The 14164-nt window shown below is 36.8% G+C and overlaps 1 protein-coding gene across 1 annotated transcript; it reads left to right on the top strand.

Moving 5' to 3' along the window:
• Positions 1-8098: 8098 nt before the first annotated feature.
• LOC127437520 (shaker-related potassium channel tsha2-like) lies at positions 8099-10769 on the top strand. The gene has a single exon (XM_051692495.1). The coding sequence runs from the start codon at positions 8768-8770 to the stop codon at positions 10151-10153; it is 1386 nt and encodes a 461-aa protein (XP_051548455.1). The 5' UTR covers positions 8099-8767; the 3' UTR covers positions 10154-10769.
• Positions 10770-14164: the final 3395 nt, after the last annotated feature.

Raw genomic sequence — 14164 nt, 5'->3', positions numbered from 1 at the left:
TTTTTATTGGTTATTGTTTTTTTCTCATTATGTATTAGAGAATGAAAGGTGAGAGAACCACTGAAACAGCTCCCAAAGTTTGATATTTCACTAGAGGGCACCACATGTAGCTGTTCAAAGCCTTGGCAACAGTGGTTTGTAAAGGATCTGCTGCATACATACTCCTAATGATGCATATACAGTTGTACTCAAAAGTTTGCATACCCTTGGAGAATTGTTTTAAAGAAAACATGAGTGAGCAGGCAAAACACATTTCTTTTATTTCTTATGGGATTTATATTCAACTGTAGGTTATAACAGAATGGCACAATCATAAAACAAAACATGGCAACAAAGAATGAAATGACCCCTGTTCAAAAGTCTGCATACCCTTAGTTCTTAATACTGTGTATTGCCCCCTTTAGCATCAATGACAGCGTGCAGTCTTTTGTAATAGTTGTCTAATGAGGCCCCAAATTCTTGCAGGTGGTATAGCTGCCCATTCATCTTGGCAAAATGCCTCCAGGTCATGCAAAGTCTTTGGTCGTCTTGCATGAACCGCACGTTTGAGATATCCCCAGAGTGGCTCGATGATATTAAGGTCAGGAGACTGTGATGGCCACTCCAGAACCTTCACCTTTTTCTGCTGTAACCACTGGAGGGTCAACTTGGCCTTGTGCTTAGGGTCATTGTCGTGCTGGAAAGTCCAAGAGCGTCCCATGCACAGCTTTCGTGCAGAAGAATGCAAATTGTCTGCCAGTATTTTCTGATAACATGCTGCATTCAACTTGCCATCAATTTTCACAAGATTCCCCGTGCCTTTAGAGCTCACACACCCCCAAAACATCAGTGAGCCACCACCATGCTTCACAGTGGGGATGCTATTCTTTTCACTATAGGCCTTGTTGACACCTCTCCAAACGTAGTGCTTATGGTTGTGACCATAAAGCTCTATTTTGGTCTCGTCACTCCAAATTACAGTGTGCCAGAAGCTGTGAGGCGTGTCAAGGTGTTGTCGGGCATATTGTAACCGGGCTTTTTTGTGGCATTGGCGCAGTAAAGGCTTCTTTCTGGCAACTCTACCATGCAGCTCATTTTTGTTCAAATATCGTCGTATTGTGCTCCTTGAAACAACCATACCGTCTTTTTCCAGAGCTGCCTGTATTTCTCCTGAGGTTACCTGTGGGTTTTTCTTTGTATCACGAACAATTCTTCTGGCAGTTGTGGCTGAAATCTTTCTTGGTCTACCTGACCGTGGCTTGGTATCAAGAGATCCCTGAATTTTCCACTTCTTAATAAGAGATTGAACAGTACTGACTGGCATTTTCAAGGCTTTGGATATCTTTTTATATCCTTTTCCATCTTTATAAAGTTCCATTACCTTGTTACGCAGGTCTTTTGACATTTCTGCTCCCCATGGCTCAGTATCTAGCCTGCTCAGTGCATCCACGTGAGAGCTAACAAACTCATTGACTATTTATACACAGGCACTGATTGCAATTCAAAAAGCCACAGGTGTGGGAAATTAACCTTTAATTGCCATTTAAACCTGTGTGTCTGTCACCTTGTGTGTCTGTAACAAGGCCAAACATTCAAGGGTATGTAAACTTTTGATCAGGGCCATTTGGGTGATTTCTGTTATCATTATGATTTAAAAAGGAGCCAAAAACTATGTGATAATAAATGGCTTCATATGATCACTATCTTAAATAAATGATCAGTCATATTTTCAAAATCAATGCCAAAATTTCACAATTTCTGCCAGGGTATGCAAACTTTTGAGCACAACTGTAAAAGGTTTACCAAGGCAAACTTAATCGAAAAATAGAATTTGGGTAGCTTGTATCTCGTGTGGTATGAGAAATTGTATACTGTACACCTAATGGAAATGTGTTTTAGAATAGCATATTTTACTGTCATACCATTATAGAAAAGTGATCTCTTTTTAAGAAAGAGCATTAATGAATACAGTACAGTTTGCAACTTTTTTCCTAATGTGGAAAAATTGGATCACACATTGTCACTGCATCAAATGCCTGAATTTGATTTTGGTAGTCCTTTATGCACAAACAGGTGGAAGAATGAAAATTTGGTATTGCCTTTTACAAACACCAAAAACAGTGTGTTGGGTGTAATAATTTACAATACAATAATGTTACTGTAATTGATTTTAAGTAAAATAATAATAATAATAAAAAAAGGACACTAGATGGCTACACTAATAAGTAGTGTAGTGTAACCTATTACATTTAATTTTTTAATAAGATTAGGCCTACAGTGACAATTACAATATATACTTGAGTTATTTATTCTTATTTACTAAATTAATTACATCCATACATTCCTTCAATTCGATGACATTTACGTCCCAAGTTATTACCAAGTTGTGGTATTTATAATGTTACATTTTATGCTACAACAATTTTAATAGGCTTGGTAAAAAGAATAAAGACCATTTATAGTATAATGCTACACACTGCTGTGGGCCTAAAAGTTTTTATTATTATTATTATTATTATTGTAATCATTTTCATTTATTGCATAGTGTCATTTCCTCATGTCCCCAAAGATCTTTGACAAATATCACTGGATTTCTATTTTTCCACGCCAATATAATAAAGAGTTTAGTAGTACATTCTCTAATTAACATGTATTCATTTGTGGTAAATGTGTCATTTTAACAGTGATAGTGGAGTTTTTTGTCCACCCTGTTATGTTATGATACTATGACCTTTAATTGAAGGTATTTGTTATGAAATGACATCACACACACTGGAGGTGGACATTAGCCATTCATCAAAACTTTTTTGAGTTATTTGAAGTTTGCAACTCTTTTATTTATGTTATCTAATTGACTAAAAGTAAGTCTGAATGCTGTATCTAAGAGTTTCAGTACCGTAGGATCGGCCACATTATGCCAAATTGCTGACAAGCGTCATTTCCTATCAGACATTTTTGCATTGGCTCCAGAGTGTATACCTTCCCCTGTGGCGTGACCGGAAGCATGTTGCGTGAGCAGTGTGGGAGACCATGATGTAATTGCGTTTGCATACTCAGTGACAAGCGTGATTTGGCCGTTGCATTTTCCCTAATATTTTGAATATTCCCTCTAATATAAATTTTTTACAAATATTTACTCTTATATTAAGGTTTGTGTTTGGGGTTTGGGTTGGGGGGTACTGTTGATAAAAAATGCTTTTCTCTTCACTGTATTACAGCCTAAACATCTGATCACAACTCTATGGACATTACACATGAAAAACGGAGCTCAAATGTGCCCAAATGCCCAACAACACTTACCACTTTGGCCACTGGGGGCAGTGTTTCGAATTTAGATATACACAGCCTTATTTTGGCTAAAGAAAAGTAAACTGTTTCAGATTTCACTCTGAGATCAATCTTCTTTTTTTCTTGTTAAGCATTCTGTTTCAATCAGAAATGTGTGTCATAAGTAAAATGGGTTGCAAAAACTGTATCTTCACTGTAAACTTCAAAAATAAATTAAGAGTTATCGTATGGCTTCAGAAGACTTGGAATACTGTGTACAAGTTATATGTTATATGTTATACTTTAATTGGACTTTTATTGTGCATTTTTGTCATATTAGGAGCTTGACAGCCCCAGTTCCTGGTGTCTATGGAAAAGAGCTACCTGGACATTCTGCTAAACACCTCCTTTTGTGTTCCATAGAAAAAGCAAGTCAAATTGTTTTGGAACTAAATGAGGGTGAGTAAATGTTGACAGCATTTTCATTTTAGGGTGAACTATCTATTTAAAAGGCATGTGATCTCACATACAAACCATTTCCTGACCCAAAACATATTTAGTATGTGAATGAGTACAAATCTGTCCCACTACACACACCAGTGTTTTTTAAGGTACTATCATACACAGGGGATGGTGAACATATAAAGCTGTCTGTTGGACAAGTGTCTGTAATGTGAGCTGATAAACTAAACGGAGAAGGAAGGAGGTAAGCTCATCTAAGCTTTATTTAGACACGGGAAAGTCTTGTTCGGTTATGTACATGACTGCACAGAAGCAAAGATTAACTCAAATAGAAGATTACCAGCTTCACAGACCACTATTTAATCTTAAGCTCTTTGAAATTTGAAGGCTTAAGGGTTGTCATACCTGAAAACATGAGAAATTCTTTGTGGATGTACCATTACACCATTACGTTTGAGGTGGAATGTGAGAACAGATTCATTAGGGAAGCTGCGGCTTCTGAACATTGCAGGAATTCCATGCTGACGTTTAGGGTGTCAAAGGAATGATGATACCTCGTCCCATAGGGCTGTCCTTCTCTCAAATGGCCAGTGCTGCTGCTATCTTTTAAGGTGGTATACTATTTGCTATCACTTACTCTCCCCTGGGAATCTTTGGCCTTTCCACCCTGGCAAAAGAGATTTTCCTGTTTATCAGGACCATCTCCAGGAATCAATTTGATTAATTGCTCGGACGTGCCTCACTGATTTATCATGTCTGTTTATAACCACATGCAGAATGTAGGGACAATGTTGTGAATGTTGTTTCAAAATATATAGAGAGAGGAGCAGTTTTAGAGCTACTGCAGAGTTACAAGAGCTTACAATCGTATTGACTTCCTTGAAGGACTCTTATGACAGTTGACCAGTTTTATTTATTTATTTATTTATTTATTTTTTTTGTACTTGATAGTTTGAGTTATTAGCACTTAAAATCTTTAGTCTATTGATTTTTTTTTTTTTAAGGAAAATAAGTTCAAGGAACTTAGATATTTTATTTAATAGCCCAAAACTTGACATTTCAAGTCATGTTAAATTAAGACAACTTGATTTTTCCAGTAATGACATTGTTAGGGTTTACAGTGTAACACAATACAATATGCCACAATTAGCATGAAAACAATTTTAGTTCCCATTTAATTGAGTGTTTATTCCTTTTGTATATTTGCAGATGATAATGGTGACATGTCAGTTTGACAAACACATCCCATTAGTGTCAACAGTCTGCTATCAAATTACCAGAGGGCAGTGCGGGGTCAAGACCTTGACCCACTGGGCAATTGATCAGAGCATCGGTCTTTACCCTAATGTGTTAAAGTGTTTATAGATTTGCAGAAAGGAGTTAGACACTTTCAAATGTATTTCTCAAATTCTTATGGAAATAGTTCACCCAAAAATAATAATTCTCTCATAATTTTCTCACCCTTATGCCGTCTCAAACTCATACGACTTACTTTCTTTTGCAGGACACAAACGAAGGTAATTTGATGGAGATATGAGGTGTTTTTGTCCATTCAATTTAAGTCAATGGGGTCCAACACTTTCAAGCTCCAAAGAGGACATAAAGGCAGCATAAAGTCGAGTTGTTTAATTCATGCCTTCTGAAGTGATACGATCGGTTTTTGGCTGAGAAACAGGCCAAAATGTAACTGTAACATTGTCCACTGTTTTTATTGTATATCTTGTCATTCGCCGTCTTCTTGGTACGATCATGATTTGAAGCTCGCTTACACTTCCTTGCACTTGATGCATACGCAGTGCAGACATAAGAAGAGAACACATGGAGTTTTATGAATTATCTATGATGCCTTTAGGTCCTTTTTGAAACTTGAAAATGTTGTACTTCATCAAGGTTAGAAATGATCTTTTTTGCAATAGGGAAATATTTGCCCCCTGCATGCGATTTTTAGGGCATTTGTTAACCTTTATGAGGGCATTTTAAAAAAAACAACTGTGTGCCATCTTTAAAATACTTGAAGAATGTAAAATACTTAAATTTAATTTATTAGTAAATTAATTCAGTAAGGTTGTGACCTATACATTTAAATCACTATCAAATAATATTTTGTGAAAATATTTATAAGCCTTAGAGTAAAATATTAGAAAATATATCAAATGTTTACAGGGAATTCATTATGGTGGCATTTTTTGCCCCTATACATTTTGAATTTTGGGTGCATTTTTGTCACTTTCAGTGGCCTCTTTGACTTGCACTGTATAGATATATTCACATTACTTCTCCATCAAAATATCTTTGTTAGTGTTCTGCAGAAGGAAGAAAGTCATTTGAAATTGAGATGGCATAGGGGTGAGTAAATGATGAGAGAATGACCATTTTTGGGTGAACTATTGCTCTCATGCAGGAGAGGTTTTCAATACATTACAGTCTTTGTATATGCTTTTTTCCTGACCTTTATGTGGCCTAATTCAAATCCTCATGACAGCCTGGCTATCACCAGAACACTGAACAGAACACAATTAATTTACTGGATAAAATAACTAACCTGACCTCTATTGTGAGACATGCATAACGCCAGTATAAATATGAAAGTGAAGATATAAATTTGAAGTCAGAGATAGAATAAATTATTGCCAAAAGACCTGAACTGTTAAGCTCAAACATTTACAAATGTGCTGGAGGAGTGGTCGTTGTATGATCACATTTCTTCTTGGGACCTCGTGTTCTTAGATGTAAAATCATACCCTGTAACTGCCTCTAATGCCTATGCTTAAGGTGTTATCCTCTGCGGGTGCTCAGATGTCAGTGAAGCTAGCACTTTCATGCTTCAGTTCAAGAGGCCCCATAGCAACACTAAAGCTGTAAGAGTGTTTTTGGATATTCCAAAAATGATTTAACTGTAAACTGTTTGTAAACTATTAATATAGTTTGAATTAATGACAGTAAAATGGCTAATTTGAGAAGAATAAAATTACTTAAAGGGATAGTTCACTTAAAAATAAATTTTCTCTCATCATTCCCATCATCCCAGATGTGTATGACTTTCTTTCTTCTGCAGAACACAAACAAAGATTTTTAGAAGAATATCTCAGCTCTGTAGGTTCATACAATGCAAGTGAATGGTGGCCAAAACTTAGAAACTCCAAAAAGCACATAAAGGCTGCATAAAAGGAATCCATATGACTCCAGTGGTTTAATTAATGTCTTTGAAGCGATTCAGTTGGTTTTGGGTGAGAACATACTATAATGTAACTCCTTTTTCAGTATAAATCTTGACAGCAGTTTCCTTGGCGATAATGATTTCAAGCTCGATTACACTTCCTAGCACCAAGCACTAAGAAGTGAAATCGAGCTTGAAATCATGATTGTGCCAGGAGACTGCAATGACAAGATATTCAGTGAAAAATGTGTTACATTTTGGTTTGTTCTCACCCAAAACCGATTGGATCACTTCAGAAGACATTGATTTAACCACTGGAGTTGTATGGATTGCTATTGTGCTGCCTTTATGTGCTCTTTGGAGTAGGGTTGCCATCCGTCCTGTAAAACACGGGATCGTCCCGTATTTAAAGATAAAATGATGCGTCCCCTATTGAATCAATACGGGATGTGATTTGTCCCATATTTAAGCTGGTCAGATGGCGTCGCGGTGAAATTGTTCCAGCTCGCCAATTTAACATTGATATAATTTGGGAAATTTGTCTATGCTGGGTAAGGGACCATCTGAAAAGTCCACACATTGTGCTAAAACGTGCTAATACTGTGGAGGTTGTGGTAAGGGACCGTCTGAAAAGTCCACAAATGGTGGTAAAACTGTGGAGTTTTTTATATAAATGTTCAATAAGATCAAACAATGTATGAATACAATCATAAAGACTAGTACAGGTGTAGGAAAAAAATAAACAAAATAAATAAAAATTATTTTTTTAAAAATACATATATATATATATATATATATATATATGTATGTATAAACCATCCAAAATGTATAAATAAATAAGATGACGAAGACAAATAATCGGAAAAATTAAAATAAATATATTTTTAACATATAAATGATGTTTATATATATATATATATATATATATATATATATATATATATAAAAGTCAGGGGTCAGGAAAGTTCTCATTTTAGCATATAAGAAAGGATATACAATTTGTATTAATAACGCATATTAACATATTGACGCATTTATTGCTAAATCTGTTGAGGATGTGTTTAGGGGTCGTGATTCAACCCCCCCCCCCCCCCCCAATATAAGTGTCCCTTATTTTATAATTTCAAAAGTGGCAAGCCTACTTTGGAGCTTCAAAGTTTTGTTCATCATTCACGTGCACTGAATGGACCTACAGAGCTGAGATATTCTTCTAAAAATCTTTGTGTTCTGCAGAAGAAAGACATACACATCTGGGATAGCATGAGGGTGAGTAAATAATGAGAAATTTTTCATTTAACTATGTCAGGTTATAGCAACCAAAAAAACATACTGTATATAGCTACAAATAAGCAAAGGAAACCTTATTTAACTAACAAAAACCTTCATTAAAATGCAAATGTATCCTTCACAAATCAAATTTGTTCTTATTTTACATATTATTTTATATATTGCATATAGGCCTACGTAGTGATTAGAAAAATGTAATTGATAAATACGATAAATAAAAAACAACTTGATCTGCTTCATCTGCTTCAAATTACAGGTTCAACCATTGACTCAAGTTCAGAAGACCCCAGGCGCATAGTTTCAACACGCCAGTCAAAGGGTGGACTTAGCTGTCTTGAGCACTGAGAGTCTTATATCTGTTTGAGCGGTCAGCTGAGCATATTGTCGAAACAAGTCCTGTTGCCTTACAACAATACACCTATTTTCATTTAGAAATAAGTTTTTCTATAGTTTTAGAAGTTTAACAGGGCAAACAAGAGGTGGATATAAACATTCAGGCCATTAGTTTAAGGCTTTATCGCCTTCAGGCTGGAGTTTGCGGATCCTAAAAACTGGTGGAGTGGTGGGGAGGCGAGGAGGCACACCAAGCACCACTCTCGAGGGACAAAGACAACCATGTCCCAAGAGAACCACGAAGAGACCGTGGACCAAGTTGCCTCCCTCCACGATGTCTCCGACAGAGTCTTGATCAACATTTCAGGTTTGCGTTTCGAAACTCAACTTAAAACACTTGCGAGATTCCCAAACACGCTGCTAGGGGACCCGTGCAAAAGAATGCGGTTCTTTGACCCTTTGAAGAAGGAGTACTTTTTCGACAGGAACAGACCAAGTTTTGATGCAATCCTGTACTACTACCAATCCGGCGGGAGGCTTCGAAGACCCAGCAACGTGCCGGTTGAAATTTTTTTGGATGAAATCCGATTTTACGAGATCGGCGAGGACGTCATCGATCATTTCCGAGAGGACGAGGGTTTGAAAGAAGAAGAAGAAGAACGTCCGATGCCTTCTAATAATTTTCAGCGTCAGATCTGGCTGATGTTTGAGTATCCTGACAGTTCTGGGGCAGCCAGAATAATCGCTGTCATATCTGTAATGATCATCTTGATATCGATCATTATCTTCTGTATAGAAACTTTGCCGGAATTTAGAGATGAAGATGTATTCAATAACCACCTTGCGCCAAACGTGACTACCACTGGAATAACATTCACAGGTCCATTTTTCTTGCTGGAGACATTGTGCATCGTTTGGTTTTTCTTTGAACTGTTTGTAAGGTGTCTGGCTTGCCCAAGCAAATCCGCCTTCTTCAAAGACATCATGAACACCATAGATGTTGTTGCAATTCTTCCCTATTTCATAACTTTGGGATTAGACCTTGCCAATGTCGAATCAAGCTCACAACAGACCATGTCTCTGACCATACTGAGAGTTATCCGCTTGGTGCGCGTCTTCAGGATATTCAAACTCTCACGGCACTCCAAGGGTCTCCAAATTCTCGGCCGGACCCTACATGCGAGCATGCGCGAACTCGGACTATTGATATTCTTCCTTATCATCGGCATCATATTGTTCTCCAGTGCAGTGTACTTCGCCGAAGCGGACGACCCAAATACGGCGTTTACAAGCATTCCTGACGCGTTCTGGTGGGCGGTTGTGACCATGACAACTGTTGGATACGGAGACATGTACCCCATCACTATCGGGGGCAAAATTGTTGGATCCATGTGTGCCATTGCAGGGGTTCTTACAATCGCCCTGCCGGTTCCAGTGATCGTGTCGAATTTTAACTATTTCTATCGCCGAGAGAACAACGAGGAGGAGCTCGTGCAGTACACGCACGTAACTTGTTGTCAGCAGTCGGCCTCTCTGACTGACTACAAGAAGAGCGACAGTAAACCCTCTCTCGTTAAATCAACAGACCATTCAATAGACGACGACTTCAGTTCATTAAGCGAATTCAATTCATTGGACGAATATACAGGAAAACTCACAGATGCGTAAGAACAGAAAGTACCTACAAACAACCAAAACACGCGCATCTCAGTGAGTACCTGGTGTGCTTATCAAGATTATATTCGGTTAGATGTCGTATAATGTGATCCCAAATAATTTGGCATAAACGCACATATGCCTAGGTTGCAACCTTTAAAAGACTGTTATAAGTAATTATATTACTTGGAGGAATATTTTTATTGCGATTATTATTATTATAATTACTACTACTTCTACTACTACTTGGGCCTACTACTACCATTATTACTGTTTTTAATAAATGTAACTATTTATTGAACAGTGCTGACTTTATCCTAAATGCTATTTGTTCAAAAGGAGCGCAACTTGTACAAGATTGTGCAAGTCATTTTATGAACATCGAGCTCTGCTGTGCAGCTGGTTTAGGTCTTTGTAAAAACTAAGTCCTGCATCATTCAACAACCAACCAACCATACTAGTTAGCTGTAAACTGTTAATTAACACTCCTTGAGAATATAAATGATGTCAGGTTAAAGATGGGTTCATGTCTTGTAATGTGTCACTCACTGCAGTGATGTTTATTTTTCATTACAGGATTCAGCAAATCTCTATAAAGTAGACATCTTACTTTTGTAAACATGTAATATATGTGTATTTTAAGCATTTGTGTAATACATTTTAATTATATATATATATATATATATATATATATATATATATATATATATATATATATATATATATATATATATAGTAATCTAGACTTTATTTACCTATTATTTATAAATTATTGTAAGATTTGTCATTGCCTTGTGAGGAATTTATCTTGGGGTTTTTTTTTCTCTCTGTCTATAAAACTTGTATTAAAAGTACTGCCTTGTGGCTTATCTGATAACTTATTCATAATGTGCTTTAAATGCAAGTGTAGCTCTTTGCAAATGTTGCCTATGCTTAGGATCATATGTTATTCTTGGATTTATCAAGAAAATGAACTTTCTGACACTGTAGAACTGACACTGTGCGCTTATTGACTTTACAGAACAAAACAGATAGCAAGCAGGTGTTCTTGGTTTGAGCTGTCATTTATTGTGTCGTCATAGTATTTGTTTTCAGATAGTTCAAGAGCCCACGTAACAGCCTCATGCCAAGTGGAAGACCTATTTTTGTAACACTTGAATGAGGTAAGAATTGTTAACTTATTTTTGATAAATAAATGTATTGTTATTTTCATAGTCAAAGTTTCTGTTTGAATCACTTCATTTCTCTTGATACATTTGTTTCAGTGTTGGTCTGTAAGTAAATAGGGAGTGATCTAAAATAACAGATTGCCCATATGACCATAAATGTTGGAATGATCATGAGTATTGTCCCCTTAATTTTATTGGGGAGATCGGGGCAAGTTGTCACTTGGGCTGTATCTAAGTAACTATAAGGTTTTGAAGTCTAATTATACAAACATGTGTTTTCTCTACAGAACTAGCAGTGGTTTTGTATTTTGGTTTCAAATGCTAGTTTATTCACTTTCACTGTAAGTACCTCACTGTAACTTTAATTTCTGCTTTTTTAAAGAAAAGGAGGGACGAGCTGAAATCATTTTTTGTGGTACTCAACATTATGCCACAAATGCTGTCAATTGAGCTTAGCTTGTATTGAACCCGGAATATTCCTTTAACTCATAGTGTGACAACATTCCCCATAACAGCAAAAGATCACTTTTAGGTAATTTGGAATGGCATGTCCAACAGCAGGGTCAACGACTGTTCAATTAATTGTGTTTTTTCTTGGCCAATTTTGGTTGAAATAGTCATAGCTTTTTTTTATAGTCAATAATTTAAGATGTGTGCCTACCGAAACTAATCTTCAAAAACCTTGAAAAATATTCACTGGAGTAAAAATGTGCCAACTAGCTCCAGTCTCCCCTATTTAATTTTCACTTCGTTTTATGTAATCATATGATATTCTAACATGCTGACCATGCAAAAATACCAGTTTTTCACTGGCATTGCACATGTTGCATGTTACATTGAGTCAGAGTTGTAGTCAAGTCCAGCTCATCTGAGTCCAATTCCAATCTAAGACCAGAGTATAGGTCGAGTTACAGTCAAGACCAAGACCAGAGAGGTCCGAGTTGAGACAGAGACCAGAAAAGGCAGAGTCTGAGACAAGACTGTTTATGAATGTATTAAATGTATATAGTTTAAACAACTATTGACTCTAGGCTAGTATATCAAATATACCTCATTTATTTGAGCTTATGTTGGGTTAAACAATTTTACCAGTCGAGATAAATAAAATAAAATAAATGCCACATCCTAGGTTAAACACAACTGAATTACAATTGCGACCAGGGACATGCACAGACATTTTGAGGGGCAGTCACTTCAAATATTGCCTATTATTACTAAATACTATTATTACTCATAAAAAATTCATTTTGTTTGGGTATGCAAGCTTTCATTTTGTTTGGCAATTGACAGGCACTTCAGCAAAAGGGCAGGGGGTTGAGCCCATCGAGCTACCTCCTCTGCACATGCCTGATTATGTCATGTCAGTGTTAACAACATGTCAGTGAAAATTGAAATTAAAGGTCCTAAGTGCCTATGTGCAGTGTCCTTTCTAGTTATAAGTGGTAAGCTGCTGCTTAGGGCCCCCAAACCATCAAGGGGCCCAGCAAAAGCAATGTCTTTTTTAAATTTTTATTTTTATTTTTTAAAAGCTGGATGTAAGACTTATCATGAAGCACACTTACAAATCATGAGTGGAAAAAGAGAAAGGAAGAGAAGGAGAAACGCAGATAGATCACTGGTAAGTAACGATTGTAAGGCAGCTACCTGGCTAGGTGGTGTTTGTATGTTTTCATGTATTAAAATACAACAATTAGTTAGCTAACATTATGCAATTGTGTCCCATTGTATAAAGTTATTTATTGTTATTTATAGTCATTTCTTTATAATTTGTACAGTTATTGTTAATTTTTTGTTAATTTATAGTAAAAAAAATAAAAAAATGTTTTGTGTAGTTAATATATTCAAGTTTTAAGTTAATATATTCAAATATGTTGAAGACTGTATTGTGCTGTCATTCTTGGGTGGGCCTGGATCCAGGGAGTGGGGGGCAGGTTGGGTTGGGGCTCCATGTAGGATTTCGCTTAGGGCACCTATATGCTCAGAAACTGTGGCTTTGCATGTCAATATAAACTACCAGCTTCTCTATACTATTATATTCCATTCAAGTCAAGTAAACATTTCTGCTATACAAAATACAGTATTGCTGTGCAATAACTAAAACCTAACAAAAATGTATTAAATATGACCATGTTTACACAGAAAGTGAATCTAAACCTAAACTTATGACACTGACAGAAGTATTTTTACCTTATCTTCAATAGCCTTTAAGTAACTGATGGCTCTAGCATTTCCAAAAGACATAGAGTTTGTTCAGACCAACGCAGTGCAACGAATAGAGTAGAACAGAACGCATGTGTCTCGAGACACTTTTTTAACAGTTTATGTTCTTTTTAACCTGACAAAAGAACTTAAAAAAATTTGGCACTCCTACACGAGACGCCAAAAACAACAAACAAACAACAACATCAAAAACGGCGATGCATGCAGTAGCGGATCCTGGCATAGGCAATATAGGCAGCCGCCTAGGGCGTCACGACTCTCTAGGGTGGCAGGACAGGTTACCTGCTCGGCCGCCCCGCACAGAACTCGCAAGATCGTGATGGGAGAAAGGTGCCCCAAATCATGCCACCCCGCCCCCACCTCGAGCTGGCAAGATCGCGAGGGGAGAAAGGTGCCCCGAGTTGTTCCTGACAGGCTACTCAGCCTCAAAGGCTCTATATGTTCAGGATTATGGATGTTCATACTGCATTCTCACATTCTGAAGAAACATAAGATAACCATGATAAACAGTTTAGGTACACCATGACACAGGATCGCCTCAGTGGTCTTGAGAAAATTAGTATCAACCATGTGATTGCTGGACAGATATGACAAAGTCATTGATGATTTTGCATCAATGAAAACTATAGGGGAA

This window comes from Myxocyprinus asiaticus, chromosome 48 (assembly GCF_019703515.2).
Source record: "Myxocyprinus asiaticus isolate MX2 ecotype Aquarium Trade chromosome 48, UBuf_Myxa_2, whole genome shotgun sequence".
Classification (NCBI taxonomy): Eukaryota; Metazoa; Chordata; class Actinopteri; order Cypriniformes; family Catostomidae; genus Myxocyprinus; species Myxocyprinus asiaticus.
This window is presented reverse-complemented; position numbering and strand designations above follow the sequence as displayed.

Coding starts and splice junctions, on each gene's coding strand:
- LOC127437520 (XM_051692495.1), top strand. CDS start 8,768: ATGTCCCAAGAGAACCACGAAGAGACCGTGGACCAAGTTGCCTCCCTC.